Source organism: Alosa pseudoharengus, unplaced genomic scaffold, assembly GCF_046254945.1.
Source record: "Alosa pseudoharengus isolate Yale_2024_CS ecotype anadromous, Long Island Sound unplaced genomic scaffold, YU_APseudo_1.1 YU_APseudo_1.1_scf_14, whole genome shotgun sequence".
Lineage (NCBI taxonomy): Eukaryota > Metazoa > Chordata > Actinopteri > Clupeiformes > Clupeidae > Alosa > Alosa pseudoharengus.
Genome location: NW_027468609.1, coordinates 28,903,393 through 28,918,818, shown reverse-complemented (window position 1 = coordinate 28,918,818; position 15,426 = coordinate 28,903,393). Strand labels below are relative to the sequence as shown.

Here is a 15,426-nt window from a genome sequence, read left to right as displayed (position 1 = left end):
AACTGCATAGTTTCTCTAAGTCCTGAACAAAATTAGTGTGAGTGTAGGGAAAAGGAAAAAAACAGGAAAGGGGAAAATGAGGCCACCATTAGTCACGGTCCTTAAGGAAACATTTATTTTTGTGGCTTGATTGAGAAATGACAATTGATTAAACATGATGGATCATATTTTCATGTAGGTGAAGACCCCAAAAAACACATACATACACATAAATTTGTTCATTTATCTGTAATAGGTATCAATGCGAGTCAAGGGTATCTTAACTTTACCATCATAATATATTGGACTGGTTGGATGTCAGAAAGGGAAACATCAAAACAGAAATGTTACAGGCTGGGGTCCCAAGGATTTCAATTAAATTGTTTTTGTCTGTCTTACTTCACATAGACCTTTAAAATCCAGCCAAAGTGGACATACTAAACAACATGTTGACACCCTGGTGAGAATGTAACAATGGGACAGGCGGTAACACACTGAGGCAATTTTAAGATCAACTTTTGAAGCATTTGGTCTTTAGGTGAGTGCTCCTGAGAACATTGTATAATTACATTTACCATGTAAAAATACAAAAGAAGTGTTTTGTTAAAAAAAAATGGACAGAAACCTGCCAAAGAATATACTCTTAAAGTATATTCAATATAACATGGCTTTGAGGGATTCAGAGGAGTTTGACAGATAGATACATTCATATAAGGGGGCCTGCAGATTGTAACTGAGTGAGTTCCTTTCTTAACAAATCCCAGGATATACGGTCCAGTCTCAAGTCTGATTGATTGGCATTTGGAATGGCCAGACAGGGCATACCAGCATCTGACTTTATATACAGCACCTCACCTGATGCCACATAGGATATTCCAGTCTATTAAACAAGTCCTAATTAAGCCACTGTTCAGGTAAAAGGCTCCCAAAATAATCTAACAACCCACCACCCATCATCTCTGCCATGCACAGTTAGGTAGTCAACCAGCTCAAAGAAGAAGAGCTACTGTACGTGAAGGATTTATTTAGAGTTACTTTTGCACAGGCATTTCCCCCACCTAAAGGATGGTTACTTGTACATAACATTGCAACTGGCACATGCCTTTTATATGCAAGCAGTATGCTTTTCTGCAATTGAACAGTGCTGCTGGGGAACTGCTTTTCAGGCTGGGCAGTGTTGATGAAAGAGGGTTTGGGTTTGACAGGTGACAGAAAACAATATTTGGCAAACAAGGAATAACACAATTAGGCAGAGTAACAATACCTGCCTAATAATACCACAGAAGATGGAAGGCACACCAAGGACATACAGAGGCAAGCAGACAAGCCAATGGCTGCTGAAAACTGCCTGTCTGCACCATAAGCGGTGATTTTACAAATAATGAAAATGGTAAAAATATAACATAACAAAACAATACTGACAATAATATAAGGACTATCACATATGATGTATATTTAATAGAAACATGTTTTTTTCCTAAAGTAGTTATAATAAAAGTGATGCTGTGCAACTGGTTTCTGTCCTATGAGATCTTTACATAGGTAGGGGAGTTAAGAAAATATGCAATCTTTTTTTGTTTTAAATTTGAATGTTTTGCATATGGGAGTATTGGTGAGGGGAATCCATCCATGCACTCGCCTCTCTCTCCCCCCACCTGGTGTTCTTGCCATGATATTGGTCCACTCGTCTGTCCCTTTTCAGCAGCTGCAGCCCTCGCTGGAGGAGGCTGGTCTGTCATCTCGCAGTTTGATCTGGTCGGGGAAATCGTATGTCTCTACCTGTGATTCCTGTAAAGGGGAAACCCATAGGATGGGACTCATGGAAGTGTTCAGTTTCCACGTAGAGACAACTGTGCACACACGCAAGCCAATCTTTAACACTGTGCTTACTGCAGCGTGAGCAGGAACCAAACCTGTTAAACCAGGTACTTTTTTTTTTTTTAAATGACAGTGGACATTGCAGCCAACTAACATAACACAAGGGTGTCAGCTGTACCTGTTTGAGGGCGTTTCGGGCGATGGTCTGGAAAGCTTGGTCGACATTGATAGCCTCTTTGGCACTGGTCTCAAAGTATGGGATACTGTTCTTGCTCTGACACCATGCCTGAGCTCTTTTTGTTGTCACCTGCAGGAGTACATGTATACAAACCAGAAGTTACAACTGTGCAGTCCCATCATTGATGATGCGTGTCTTAATAAACATTCAGGTAAGACATAAGGTAAGACATAAATTGTGCAAACATTTTTCATTTTGTTCATTTCATATAATTTAGTTTAGCCAAATGGGGGAGACAGACCTGCCGATTCTCTAGGTCAATCTTGTTGCCAAGTACCACAAAGGGGAAGTTCTCTGGATCTCGCGGGCTGGCTTGGATAAGGAACTCGTCCCGCCAGCTGTCAAGGGTTTTGAACGTGTTGGGTGCAGTAACATCATAGACCAGTACACAGCAATCAGCCCCACGATAAAACGCCACACCCAGTGACTGAAATCGTTCTTGTCCGGCTGTGTCCCAGATCTGGCTCATCAATTCAGGAGATAATATGAACACATAAATCAAATGATTAAATCTAGAAATACAAACAAAAATCCTCTCTGTTGCAGTATATATTTTCTATATTTTTGACCATTTAAACCACTGAAAAATTGCAACTCCGATAAAGATGCTAAGAAAATAAAAAACAAACCTGCATAGTGACAAGCCTGTCATCCACCATTACTTCCTTAGTCAAAAAATCTGCACCGATAGTTGCTTTGTACTGGTTGCTAAACTTCTTATTGACATACTGGTTCATCAGTGAAGTTTTCCCAACCCTGTAAACCAAACATATTTTCATCGGAAATGTCGTGAAGACTGCACCCTTTTAACCAAATAAATAAACAACAGATCACATTCACACCAGTCCACTCACCCAGAGTCTCCGAGGATTATCACTTTCAAGAGCACCTTCTTTCTCGAGGCCATGACGGACCCAACTAAGATAAGGGAAATGTAAACACCATAACATTGCTTTATTAGCACTTCCTCGAAAGGTAACATTAGTCAACCTTACATAATACACAAAAACTTTCCCAACGGTGGCAGCTAATGATAGCAAAGTTAACCCTGGTCCGTAAAGAAACCTCTGAAGTGCCGTAGTTTGTTAAGAGCTGATATGACACTTCCTCAAACACAATCGACAGATTGTTACACATAATGAATGTAAGAAAATGCAAATTAACTGTTAGCAGGGATGTTTCCAGGGCAAACAAAATATTTAGCCATGTTTACCTGGCTACCTGTCCAAGGCGATGTCCTGACTAGCAAACAAAACGACTCTAGTGCTAGCCAACAAATGACCACCAAACCAAATGTTTCACTAGACTAATATTACTACCTTTAGACATACCACATAGCAATTATTATCAATTTAACGTGTCATCATGTACGTCCTATGGATTCACCAGCGATGAGGTGGGTAGTATAACGTTACCCTGCATTACCTAACGTTATGGCTGGCCAATTGCTGCATTAGCTGTTAGCTGGCAAGATATTTCTAGCAAACTTATCTTGAGTTTTGACAAATTACCTTTTCTTCAAAGATTGCAATTCTCCAATGACAACTCCGTTGTAAGACTACAGTCGACAAACTCTGTCACTTGATTGTCTGTCAAAGTTACAACGTCGATATGAAGAATATGCTGTTTAAAACGATGCTGAAATAAAAATGCCAGCCAGGAACATCCGCTTTTGTTGTGCTTGACTCAATATGGCTGTGAAGTCACGGGGCTTTGACGTTGCGTGTTAAAAGCCCTCCCATTAGACGGGAAGTTCCAAATGAGAAATAGCACAATAATGTATGGTAAACTCTGGTTTCCCTCTCCTTAACAACAATAACATTATTATATTAGTTGTATTAATATGATGCGAAGTTTAAAAAGAAAAAAATATTCTGCAATATGTTTACTAGCCTACAGATAACATATAATCTCAGTGAAACCAGGCCTACTGTATATCAATGAATTATGAGTTCAAGGAAATGGATTTCAGCACTTTTATTTGATATCCAGTTTGTGGCTATATACATATGATTACAACATATTTCAACACAAAACACATAAAAAAACGTTCTTTTTCCCAGACATCGGTTCAGTTTGCAGCTTTGAAATATAATGTTTGCTTGCACTGATAAAACTGTTCTTGAAGCCATTATTGTAATTTACATCAATACACTTCAGAAATCATCATCATCACAGATGTCCAGGTAAACATCAAAAGCTTCCCGATTACAGTTTCCGTCGGGGGTGAAGACATACTTGTGGAATGTCCCATCGACACATATAGCTACATCAGAAAAGAAATAAGAAGAGTGATTAAACTTCACAAACAACAAACAAAAATGTATTTTGGGAATAAAGAGAAATGTAGGCTGAGTACACTCACCAATGACAGAGTTCACATTCTTGGACGTGTTCTTCCCAAAAGCACAGATGCAGGCGCATTCAGCTGGCACAGTGAAGCTGGCTAGAGACCACTGGCTGTCAACATACTGACCAATCACAGGGCCAACCTTACCCACACGGGCCAGCCTAAGGGGTAGGACAGACCGATTACTCATGTGCAAGTGAAAAGCTTTGACAGGATGTTCAGTCTTCAGTTACATTGCAAGAAAACTGGATCATGCTGAAACTTCTACTAAGTGCTGTAGGGAGATAATGACAAAGAGTGCCTTACGCAGACCGGCGGTTGAGTTTTGTATCTTTAAGGGCAAAAATGTGCACAGTTCCCTTGTCACTGGACGCACAGAGGAATGAGGAATCATGACTGAAGTTGATGCTGTCAAAACAAATATATGATTGATTGATTAGTTGAATGGTTTGACTTAACCTTTAAACGCCCCATGGCTTGTCCCTCATTCTGAATCTAACCATTTTATGGTAACTATTTATGTTTAATATACATACATACTCTACCCATATGATATGAGGGGAAAAAGCTTAACTACAGGAGCAAAATAGGGAGCACATCAGAAGAACGAAGGCATTTCGAACACAAACTGTACCAGTAGAGAGTGGCAGGGTCTGTCCCTCTTCGTAGTTCCACTAGTTTGTCTCGGGTGGTGGTGTCAAAGAGGCGGATCAGGGTACCCTTACGGGAGGCGGAGGCAGCCACACTACCAGTCTGATTGAGAGCCAAGCAGGCAATCTCACTCTGGTGGGCATTGATGGTGAAAGGTGCAGAGGATGTTCCTGGTTTGGTATTGGACAGGTCCTGTGTATGACAGTTTTGAGAGTATATCAGCTACATTGACTAATTCCATTTTCTACAGATAACATTCTCCTGACATGTTTCATAAACAACAGCAGCTCTTTTTATCATAATTCAGAACCCACAGCAAGTTCCATGAGCCATACTATACCCACAACGATTAGATATAATCTGTAAAAGAACTTAATTATTATAAACGTCAATATATACACGTTGAATCAGCCTAAGCCAACAAATCACATACAATTAATTATTAAGGTATAGGATAAACATAGATATTATTACACGGTACAATGCTAGGCCATAATAATCAACCATATTCAACCATGCTAAAAATCCCACACATAATCCCAGCCACAAGGACAAAATTAGAAGAAAGCAGAGCAAACATATAAATGATGCATACACCAGTTTTTAAATAGAAATGTCAATTTCCTGAACTTTGGCCGCAATATCTGTACTTATTTACCTTATATTTATGTTCATATGATTAGAGTATGAAATAGGAGAAACAGAGCTATGTATAATTGTAAAAAAGAAAACATACACATTCCTGACTCCATGCCATGCCCGTGGCTTTGTTACAATGTGTTATAAAGTAATTAATGTCAATATACCACTAGCTGTAAACTTCCGCACTTGTGTCCAGGGAAAACCAGCAACTGCTTCTCAAGGCTAGGGCAAAGGTCGCACAGACCTGAAAGATCATTTAAAAAAGGAGTTTGTCACAGAAGGTAGGGTTTCATTTCTACTATTTCTATTTTCATTATTATTTAATGACAAATGTTATTGGGGATGGTTTCCATGTACCTTTTGGGTTGTCTCTGGTGTCAAATTCAAATAACTTTACAGGGTTATCAGGGAAACTGTACACATAGATTTTGTTTTTCAAAACAATGATGATCCTGTAACAAGTGGAAAAGACAAATAATGGTTATACACAGTTACACACTTAGACAAAAACAACTGACTTGAGCAAGTATGGTCCGTGTACATTTGTTAATTGGTTTTTCAACTTATTTCTTGATTGCATGCTATTCTGTAGAATTTGTCAACAGATCAGTTGTGATCTACAATGGCCACAACCACATAGAATCTCCTTTCACAGAGATACTATTCAGGAACAGGGCCCAGAGAGGACGTGCCAATCAGCGACGAGAGGGATGACGCAATAGTTTTGAAATGTAAAGTGGATGTGGTTAACAGTAGTAGCAACGCCTGCAATCACCAAAAATTGCAGTCGGGAAAATGTGTACATTTATGTACAGCAAAGGTAGGTCTACATGCTGTTTATTCATTTAGGTGAATTAGGAAGTAATGTTAGGAATCCCAAATGATTTCAAAGTTAACACAAAATCTACGCCCGTCACAATGCTAGTGCTGGAAACATTTCCCAATCGGGAGTCCCCAAACTCTATTCACAAAGTAAATGAGTCTTGTTTTACCAGGCTAGTTGTCATCACCCCAGAAGTGCTGCGTGGAGTGATGGCAGAGAGGGTTTTTCGGTTAAACCTAGCAGGTTACCAGACATTGGAGTTGGCCAGTTACAATGAATAATTTTAAGATTTAGGTTGAGTATCACTAACTTACTGCCAAGTCTGCGAGTTTGCCCTTACTCTCTGCACTCGGCAGAAAGCAGGACAATAAGCAGATTGGACACAACACCAACACAACCACATTTTCCCCTCTGCGACTGACGCCTTTTGTACAGAGATACCATATCCTGATCTTTCGTCCAAACGCTGGTCCTGTCTATAGGAAAGGCACATGATTTGACTATAGTAGAACTCGAGGACTTTGCAGTAGGCCGGGACCGCAGTGTATAGAATTTGAAGTCCGTCGTGTTCTGCAAGGGTTGGTGGAGATACAAGTGGCAGGGATTAGACCAGTTACACTGGTACAATGCTGCAAAGCTTCAGCAGCAGACTGGTTATATCCAGTTGTACAGCTTGTCAATGCTTCTCTCTGTGGAGTCATTGAAACAGCAGGTCCTCTATTTTCCAGAAAAAATATGAAATAATATATGTATTTTTCTTTTGCATCCGTAGATTTGTTTTTTGTGTTTTCCATTTTAGACTTTATCAAGACTTTAGACTAAAACAACAAGTCTTTCTCTATTTTTCTCATTTCAACAAAGACAGAATGTAGTGGAATAATCAATTATCAAAAAAAAAGACAAAATGTACACGGATCATGTGTCAAATAACTGGTCTCTGTCATTTCAAAATTACCTCTGTATAATACATGAGATATACGTAACTCAATATTATCAACAGAGACAGAGTACATATGTACACATATGTATTCCAAAGCTTTCAAAAGAAAAATAACTTACTTGTCATGTCTCATGCGGACAGCTAGCACAGGCTTTGTGAAAGTGAATTCCAAAACCAACTTATCCTTTGCTTCTCTTGACTCCCGTGCGTCATCCCAGATCAACACTAATATATAAAGTACAAAGAGAATGATGTAATGGAACTACATGGCATCCAGTAAAAGATATAGCTCAGGACAGCTCTGTAACTTGACAGCATACTAGCAACAATCATGAGTTCACTTTTCCAGAAGCATGCTATGGATACTTGTGCAACAAATGAAAAGATGCTTAAGATGTTTAACCTGAGATCTCTGAGAATTTAGGGTTGACACCTCCTCCAACAACAGCCAGCAGGTTGGAGCGATGAAGCATGGAGCAAAGAGCAACACTTCCAACCTGTTCATGATCTGAAAAGGCAGGGAAAAAACATTAGAACTGCATGTTTAAAAAAAAACCCTGGTATAACAAATTGACAAAGAAATGAGGCTGTCAAAACAAGAATGATGACCTTACCAAGGTGTCCTTTTTCCATAAGAGGCTCCACATTGTAAATGCGAACACCAGTCTCCATTGCACAACAGAAACAACCTAAACATATTATAAGATCAGAAACTTATGGCCGAGACAATATGAACATGGATACAACTAGAGTTAACATTTAGACTATCACAGTACCAAGGCATTTTTTCAACATTGATATATTGAAACATCTCCTCCAAACACACTCACACTCACACTCACACTCACACTCACACACACACACACACACACACACAACAGCAATAACTACAGCACGACAACTATAACCACATTACTCACTCTGATCTTGATTAAACTGAAGACTGTTCACTCCTCTTTGTTGAGCCATCTTTATTTCTCGATGGAAGCTGCTATCAGCAAAAGGTTCCTCTGGCACGGTATAGCCTACAAGCTTCAAATGTAGCTCTTGATGTACATCTATCTATCTACTGTGGGCAAATCATGAACAAAACGTTAGAAGTTAGAGTACCTCACTTACATTTACCCAAAGAGGTCAATTCCTTATTTCCGACACGCTACCGCATCGTCAAATACTTAGCTTAGAAACAAGAAAATGTTGTGGTTAGATGTTAGATTTGTTAGACGCAGTCGTCTAAGTTAAAGGTTAGCTTAGCTTGCTTGCTACTGCTAGATTTCCAGTTGAAAACAGTAGCCTATGCGAGGTTTTTTGACCCACGTTCTGTCTAAAACATTATTGTGGTTCTCACCGATAGGAAGGCGTCAGCAATGTCTGCATCATTTTTCACAATAATCCGTTGATAAAACGGCAGTATAAGTGTAAATCCTGATGTTGTTTATATTCTGTACTAACTGCAGTTGTTTTTGTTTTCCTAAATAATGACGTAGATAGGTGATTGCACATGTCCGGTACGTCACTGATTTACTTACTCTGTAGTGGTGGCGCAAGGAGGAATAAAATAAAAATCTACATTGGCGCCACCTTTTGTAGTGGAGAGTTCTGAAAAATGGAAAAGAAATATGGCCTAGCTATGCAAATACAGCTAGTAAAGAGAAGAGCGAAACTGCTTTCACCACATCCCACTAGCACAAGGGGCTACTTTTTAAAGATAGAAATAAGTAGGAATATAAGAAGAAGTGGTATAAATGCCTTGTGCTGTAGAAAGGGGATTTCCCACAGTGGCCAATCAACAACCAAGTAGGCCTAGGCCTAAATCTCACAATTCTCTTGGGGACTAATTTGTTTATTGACTGTTCCGCATTTCTCTGTTCTTAAATTCTTCTCTGTTATGATCTGGCTTGACCGTTTTCTGAGCAAGCAATTAACTATCAAGTATTTTATAGAACAATATTGCTGATTTATAAAATATTTCAAATAAGGCTAAATTTGGCTAATTCCTTGTGCTGGTTTCCTACAGTGGCCATCAACAACCAAGCCTGTGACATCATGATGCAGGATGCGACAAGATGGTGTCATTTTATTAAGGTTACGCTATCATGCTCATTCGGTTTAGTGAGAGTCTGCCTGAAAGTCATGACAGAACGTGTTTTGACCGGCTTCAGTTGTCCCCTCCATATTGTTCTCTCCTGGCATGCACATCTTTTTCAGGCAAAAAGGAAGAAAAAGAAAAATGATGCTAGTCTGAGTCTGAGGTCACAAGCATTTTGATCATGCCCCAAATCCCCTACTCCAGTGAAAAACACTGATTGTAGCCTATCATCTCTCTGACTGAAGTATTCTCTGTCACATGAGTCCCACTTCCTCTCAGTGGCACTGACTTACTCACCTTATTCCTTAACAGAAGAGTGAACATCTCCACCCTGATGTATGGGTGGCTTCTTGGGAAAGTGTAACACAGAAAAGATGCACATATGTAGATAAAGACAGTTGATTGACTGACAACATGACATTTATTCTGTCACAGTTGTAATGACTATTGATGTAGTATTTTGTATGACAATTTGTTTTTATCCAGTTGAAAGTATCGAATATACAGAGATGCCCAGTCTTTTTATAAGCACAATCTGGTGCCATCAAACTCAATTATTAAAGTACAACTAAGCAATTACACTCAAGATTGTGGGGTTGGCCAAACCCCAGCCTCGAGAATATCCTTAACCAGCTAAGGAGTAGGACAGAAATTGCCTGCTCCATCTTGTTATTTGTACAACAACACAAAAGTAGGCTATCATTTAATAAATACAACAATGTCTGAGCTTTTGTTTAAGAGTTAGGCTACACTGTCGTCTTTGATGACATAAGGTGTCCATGTTTGTATGGTTTTGGCAGGATCAGTCTTTATTCTGGCTGTTAAATGCTGATTGTATCTGTCTGCCTTCAGACAGTCATTTGAGGCTCAAGTTGACATTAGTCAGACTTGGCACAAGTGCCCATTCCTGAGTACCTCTCAAGCAGCTGCTTTAAATCTAATTACTCCAGAATATTTAACACTAATTTGTTTTTTAGAGATTAAAAGGCCGGTGCTTAGTAAGAAACTAGCATATCACTTTTATGACCTCTGCAATACTTTAGTGAAGCATTGTTGTGAAATTATCGTGCTATAGATGCCACAAAATGTGTTGTTTACATGTATCATTAGGTGTTTATCATGGTCAGTCTTTATGTTAAATTGTGGCGATATCCATTGATCATTTATTCCTACAGTCACATTTTAATAAAGCCAAATAAAATGTATTTTTCAACAATGATAAGTTATATTGTTCTTAGAGCTTGTTTGACCTCTCAAACCTTTGTTTTTTGCTTTCCATCCTGCAGGTGGCACTGTGGGGTTAAGTACTGTCAGGGCAATCAGTTCCAAAGAGAAAGAAATAATATTCAATTAATTTAGCCATAATTACTGCTCAATAAGAACTGAACTTGAATTCATATACTCTAATTAAGGGAATACCTTAAACTGTCAAAGGCCATTTCACGAAAACACAAACAGAAACATGAAATATGGAGTCTGGCAAGCAAAAAAGACAGCAATGTCAGGTTGTGATTGATACTTGGTGGAACACATATCAGAGAAAGACAAACATCTGTCTTGTTCAATATAAATAAAAAAGACAAAATCAGTTTTCCCTGCAACAAATGATCCAATTTATCTCCATTAGGCCTCTTCTTCCTCTTGAAGTGGCTTCCTCCCTGACAGAATTCGCTTCCGCCTCAGTGCAGAGAAGAGCCTTCTGCCCTGATAATGTCAGGCTGCTGTTTCCTTACACTCTGTAATATGGGTACTCAAATTCCTGGAAAAACTGCTGCCTGTGATAAGCTGAGTTTACCCGAGCATACAGTCTTCATCAACTTAACGTACTCTCCCCATTATCCCCTGCTAGCAGTCAGTTAATATTGGCAAGTTGACAGAGGGAACGAGCAATGTGCTTCTGACTATATATTCCGAGATCAGAGAAGGCAGGCCCTGCTTTTTTAAGTTCATCAAACACAAAGCATTTGTCATCTTTTTGTTCTGACTGAGTGACTCACAAAGAATTCATTGTGTGCTCTAATAACGTGTCTGTCCCAACCAAAAGACATACAGACGTCTTATGGCGCTATTGTTTGTGAATCTCCTAATACTGCCAGTGCACAGAGTCACAGTGCAAGTTAAAGTACATTTAATTTAATCAAGATCTCAGTCAGGTGTAACATGTTCAGACTAACATTTGCGGCACCCTATACCGTGCGAAGACATTTTGCAAGTGAAATGAGTCTCTCGGTCCCACTCCACACATTTTAATCAATTAAGTTGAACTTTTAAAATATGAACTATGTTATCCTCCTAATGACTGCCACTGGGATAGGGAGTGCAATGCAAATCAGTTTGATTTCATGCCCAACAGGCCTGCCTCACTTGCCCTTGTGTGCGCTGATTGATCACATTTCCTGTCTGAGGATACTGTCTAGAAAGCCTTTTCTGTCCCTCTCACTTTCTTTCTTCCCTTTGCTTCCACTGCGTATCACTGATCTTATCACTGCTTGTTTCATTAAAGGCTGATCAAAGTCAAAGTCGTCAAGACAACTACAACAGCTCTTTCACAAAGAATGCAGATCATTTCTATATCCTTATGTGAAATACAATACAAGTCGTGCAAGTGTACAACTTGAAATACTGGCAAACATGTGTTTTGCCTAGAAGCCTCATGATGCTTTCTCTCTGAATCTCAATTGTCTATTTTATTGTATTGCATTATTCTGCCTCATGCGTGCCGAGTGTTTGTTCATGCTGATATTTCTGCTTTTTCATGCCATCTCATGAAAATGAACAGGGCATCATGACAGGCTTCACAGAGCACTGTTATTGCTGTCCTTTGGGTGACATAATAGTACTGATTTATTGGTTTATTGCTAACATTTCTACTCCGTCTTTTTGTTGTGTGTATTAATAATTTCCCCATCTCTCCAGCTTCAATATGAAAGCCCTTTAAAAAGCACTGTGGTATATATAGTGTCCTTGTGAAGTCATAGGGCCATATTTAAGATGGATACAAATTAAGCATGTTCCATCAGCATTCAACTCAACATCTGCAAGAAACATTCAGATATGACCAAAATGTCTGTACAGGAAACCAACAAACACCACCATCTGAAATGTAATCAAACGTAAATAACACACAAATTAGTAGCCTAGTGATGGTTCCAGAGAGTACACCCCTGAGGGGTTTGTCCTGGTGGTTTTGCATTTTTTGTGAGTGGCGTGTGCTATCATAGCACCATAGGCCTATTGCGTGCACCATTAGGCCTATTGTGCAGATGGCCTATGGTGCAGATGGAAGCTTTTGATAGCGCACGCCACTAACAAAAAATGCAAAACCATCAGGACAAACTCCTCAGGGGTGTACTCTCTGGAAGTATTTTCCATACTTCTTGAGACAAATGGAGTCATACCACAGGTCCACAGTATGTCCAGGGATGGATAACTGAATGGGCCTACTGGGCCCAAGAGCTAAGGGCGCCCTGAAGCCCAAGCCTCTGCGTGAAGTTGCTTGTTCTCCTCTCTTCTCTTTCCACAAAACTCACCAGAAGTCATAATTTAAAGGGTCATTTTTAAAATAATAATTTATAAAATCTTCCGGGGGAATTCCTGGATACCATAAGGGTATTCCTTACATCTTAACTGGGGGGCCTTTTTGCATCTGTGCCCAGGGGTTCTTAATCCATCCATGCCTATGTCTGTCAAAAGTTTGGAATACCCTAATTGACTAACTTAACTAACGACTTGTGGTTTTTAGGACAAAGATGACATCATGATGCCCCCCCATGATGACATCATGACTACGGCCTTTTCTACACATTGCTGCTGGTAAGACTTGACCTGTGTCTCTTTGTTGAAGGGCTACTAATCATCTCCACCATGTTCCCCAAGCATTGGTGTCCTGGTATGAGCTGATTTTAGAATGAAGTTATGCTGTGTTGTTTAGGTAAATTATCATCAATAGGGTGGTCACAATTTTCTGGATGTTATCACCCAACACTCTTTTATGGAATATTCTAATTAACTCTATGGAGGAGAGTTTTTGAAGGAAGGTGCAATGGCATAATTAAAACAAGTATATGTGTTTGGTTTGACCTATTAAAGGACAGTTAAAATTTATGGTGCATGACCAACTTAAGTTGCACTTGCTTTTTAATGAGTTAATAATAATTTGCGTCAGCCACAGAAAAGGGCACAATTTCACAAAAGTTGACCATTAATGCCACTTAATTGGAACCATTTTTAATGCAATGGAAGTCATTTAAATTTGCTGTGGTATGCAGAATGCATAACTCCATCAAAGTGAAACAGACCAATAGTTAACATTATGTAAGAAAAGGGTTTCAAGGAGTGACTTATCAAACGTTCTGTCTACAGGATTTCAGCAGGACTTACGGACCATTAATAAAGCTGCCAAGTGATGCAGCAATTGTTACAGTGAGTGCAGAATATAAGAGGAAATAGCTGTTATTGTGTGGGCTGCATAGGCTGACAGGTAAGTCCCTGTGGACCTAACTTTATGAATGTAGCCTGGCGAGTCTCTGAATATTTTATCTGTGCCAGACAGCTACTGTGTGCTTGTGTTTTTTGTTTACCATATATGATGGTAAACTGCTCAATAGCCCTTCATGCAGAACCATACACTTTGCGTGGATGACTCTGTCATAAATATGTTTGGCTCTTCGTGCCTGTGCTGTTTACTTTGCAGAGTCATGATGAATATCTCGGAGATGAAATATAGGACAAGCTGCCAGACATGACTTCTCATGCATGGCATATGAGGTTCACCTGAATGAGTTTTATTGTTTCCAGCCCTGAAGGACTAACATTGCCAGACATGACAGACTTTGTCACAGCAATTGTGATCTGTCCTGATGGTGCTGTCTCCATTTGTTACAGTTTGTGACACCAAATCGGAAAGTTACCAGGGGGTTTTCCATAGTTTCAACTAGACTTATCCAAGTCCAAGGACAACATACAAAGGTACAGCATACAGTACACCCATGCATGTCCTTATAAAGACATTAAAACATGTACCATCGTAAACATCATACTCAGCCCTCATACCGTCATGATAAATAGAGGGTAAAATAATTCATATTGGTTATTTTTTTATGTTTCTTTTTAAGCATCCAGGAAATCCACTATGTCATATCCACTTTCGTAAACATGCCTCAGCACAGGGTCTCCTATTGACCAGGGCTGTTTTAGATCCCACTGGGCTGGGCACACGCTGTGTTTGACTAAAAGCATGGTTACTGGCAGACGCAAAGCGGATTGTTTCCCTCAAAGATCTCTTTCATGTCAAATTTGTACAAATCATCTCATAAATCAGCCATGAGTGAGTTTAGCCGAGCAGACGTCTGAGCAATGGCAGCAGAGGGAGATGGCGTGGTGAAGCCTTGACCCTCCACAACAAGCATTAACACCTCCCTTTCCCTGGCAGCTTATTTCAGTCTAATCTTGTTCATCACCTCCAAGTGAGATTGATGTCTGGGGAACCACAAATCGATAGAAGTTGTTCTCAGGAGGGAGAAGATTAATGTGGGAATCAAAACCTCTGGAAAGGCAGTTAAAGTAGAGCACTTCCCCCCTAGGAAATCGTTCAGATCTTAATTAGCTGTTAATGTGACAGAGGCGAGCACACGTCATGCTTGGAAAGAGAGGCATGGAGGTGGTGTTTGTGAATGGTCATTTGTAACTGAGTTACATGTGCGTTTGACACCATCAAAGAAGGAAGTGCGACATAACGTGACACGACTGACTTGGAAGGGGAGCGTGCAGCAAAAATAAAATAAAAAGGATAACCTTCAAGGACACCATCAGCAAAAATATGCAAACTTAAACCAAACAAAACATAAATAAAGCAAACATTTGACTAACATATTAGAGACTGTGGACTCATTCAGCC

The 15,426-nt window shown here is 39.6% G+C and overlaps 2 protein-coding genes across 3 annotated transcripts; both read right to left on the bottom strand.

Moving 5' to 3' along the window:
• Window positions 1-92: 92 nt before the first annotated feature.
• LOC143123276 (ras-related protein rab7) lies at window positions 93-3,725 on the bottom strand. Its single transcript, XM_076284557.1, has 6 exons — window positions 3,547-3,725; window positions 2,890-2,953; window positions 2,665-2,791; window positions 2,277-2,495; window positions 1,976-2,104; window positions 93-1,767 (listed from the first exon to the last, which is right to left on the bottom strand). The coding sequence occupies exons 2-6, from the start codon at window positions 2,940-2,942 to the stop codon at window positions 1,678-1,680; spliced, it is 618 nt and encodes a 205-aa protein (XP_076140672.1). The 5' UTR covers window positions 2,943-2,953; window positions 3,547-3,725; the 3' UTR covers window positions 93-1,677.
• Window positions 3,726-3,997: 272 nt separating this feature from the next.
• Window positions 3,998-8,943, bottom strand: wdr45 (WD repeat domain 45). Of its 2 annotated transcripts, none has more exons than XM_076284554.1 (11): window positions 8,790-8,943; window positions 8,362-8,510; window positions 8,056-8,130; window positions 7,845-7,949; window positions 7,561-7,666; window positions 6,036-6,130; window positions 5,843-5,922; window positions 5,020-5,228; window positions 4,692-4,793; window positions 4,401-4,546; window positions 3,998-4,301 (listed from the first exon to the last, which is right to left on the bottom strand). In XM_076284554.1, exons 2-11 carry the CDS (start codon window positions 8,408-8,410, stop codon window positions 4,192-4,194), a joined length of 1,077 nt encoding a protein of 358 aa, XP_076140669.1. In that variant the 5' UTR covers window positions 8,411-8,510; window positions 8,790-8,943; the 3' UTR covers window positions 3,998-4,191. The 2 variants fall into 2 exon arrangements, with proteins under 2 accessions (XP_076140669.1, XP_076140671.1); XM_076284556.1 differs by having other exon boundaries at window positions 8,362-8,507; window positions 8,790-8,940.
• Window positions 8,944-15,426: the final 6,483 nt, after the last annotated feature.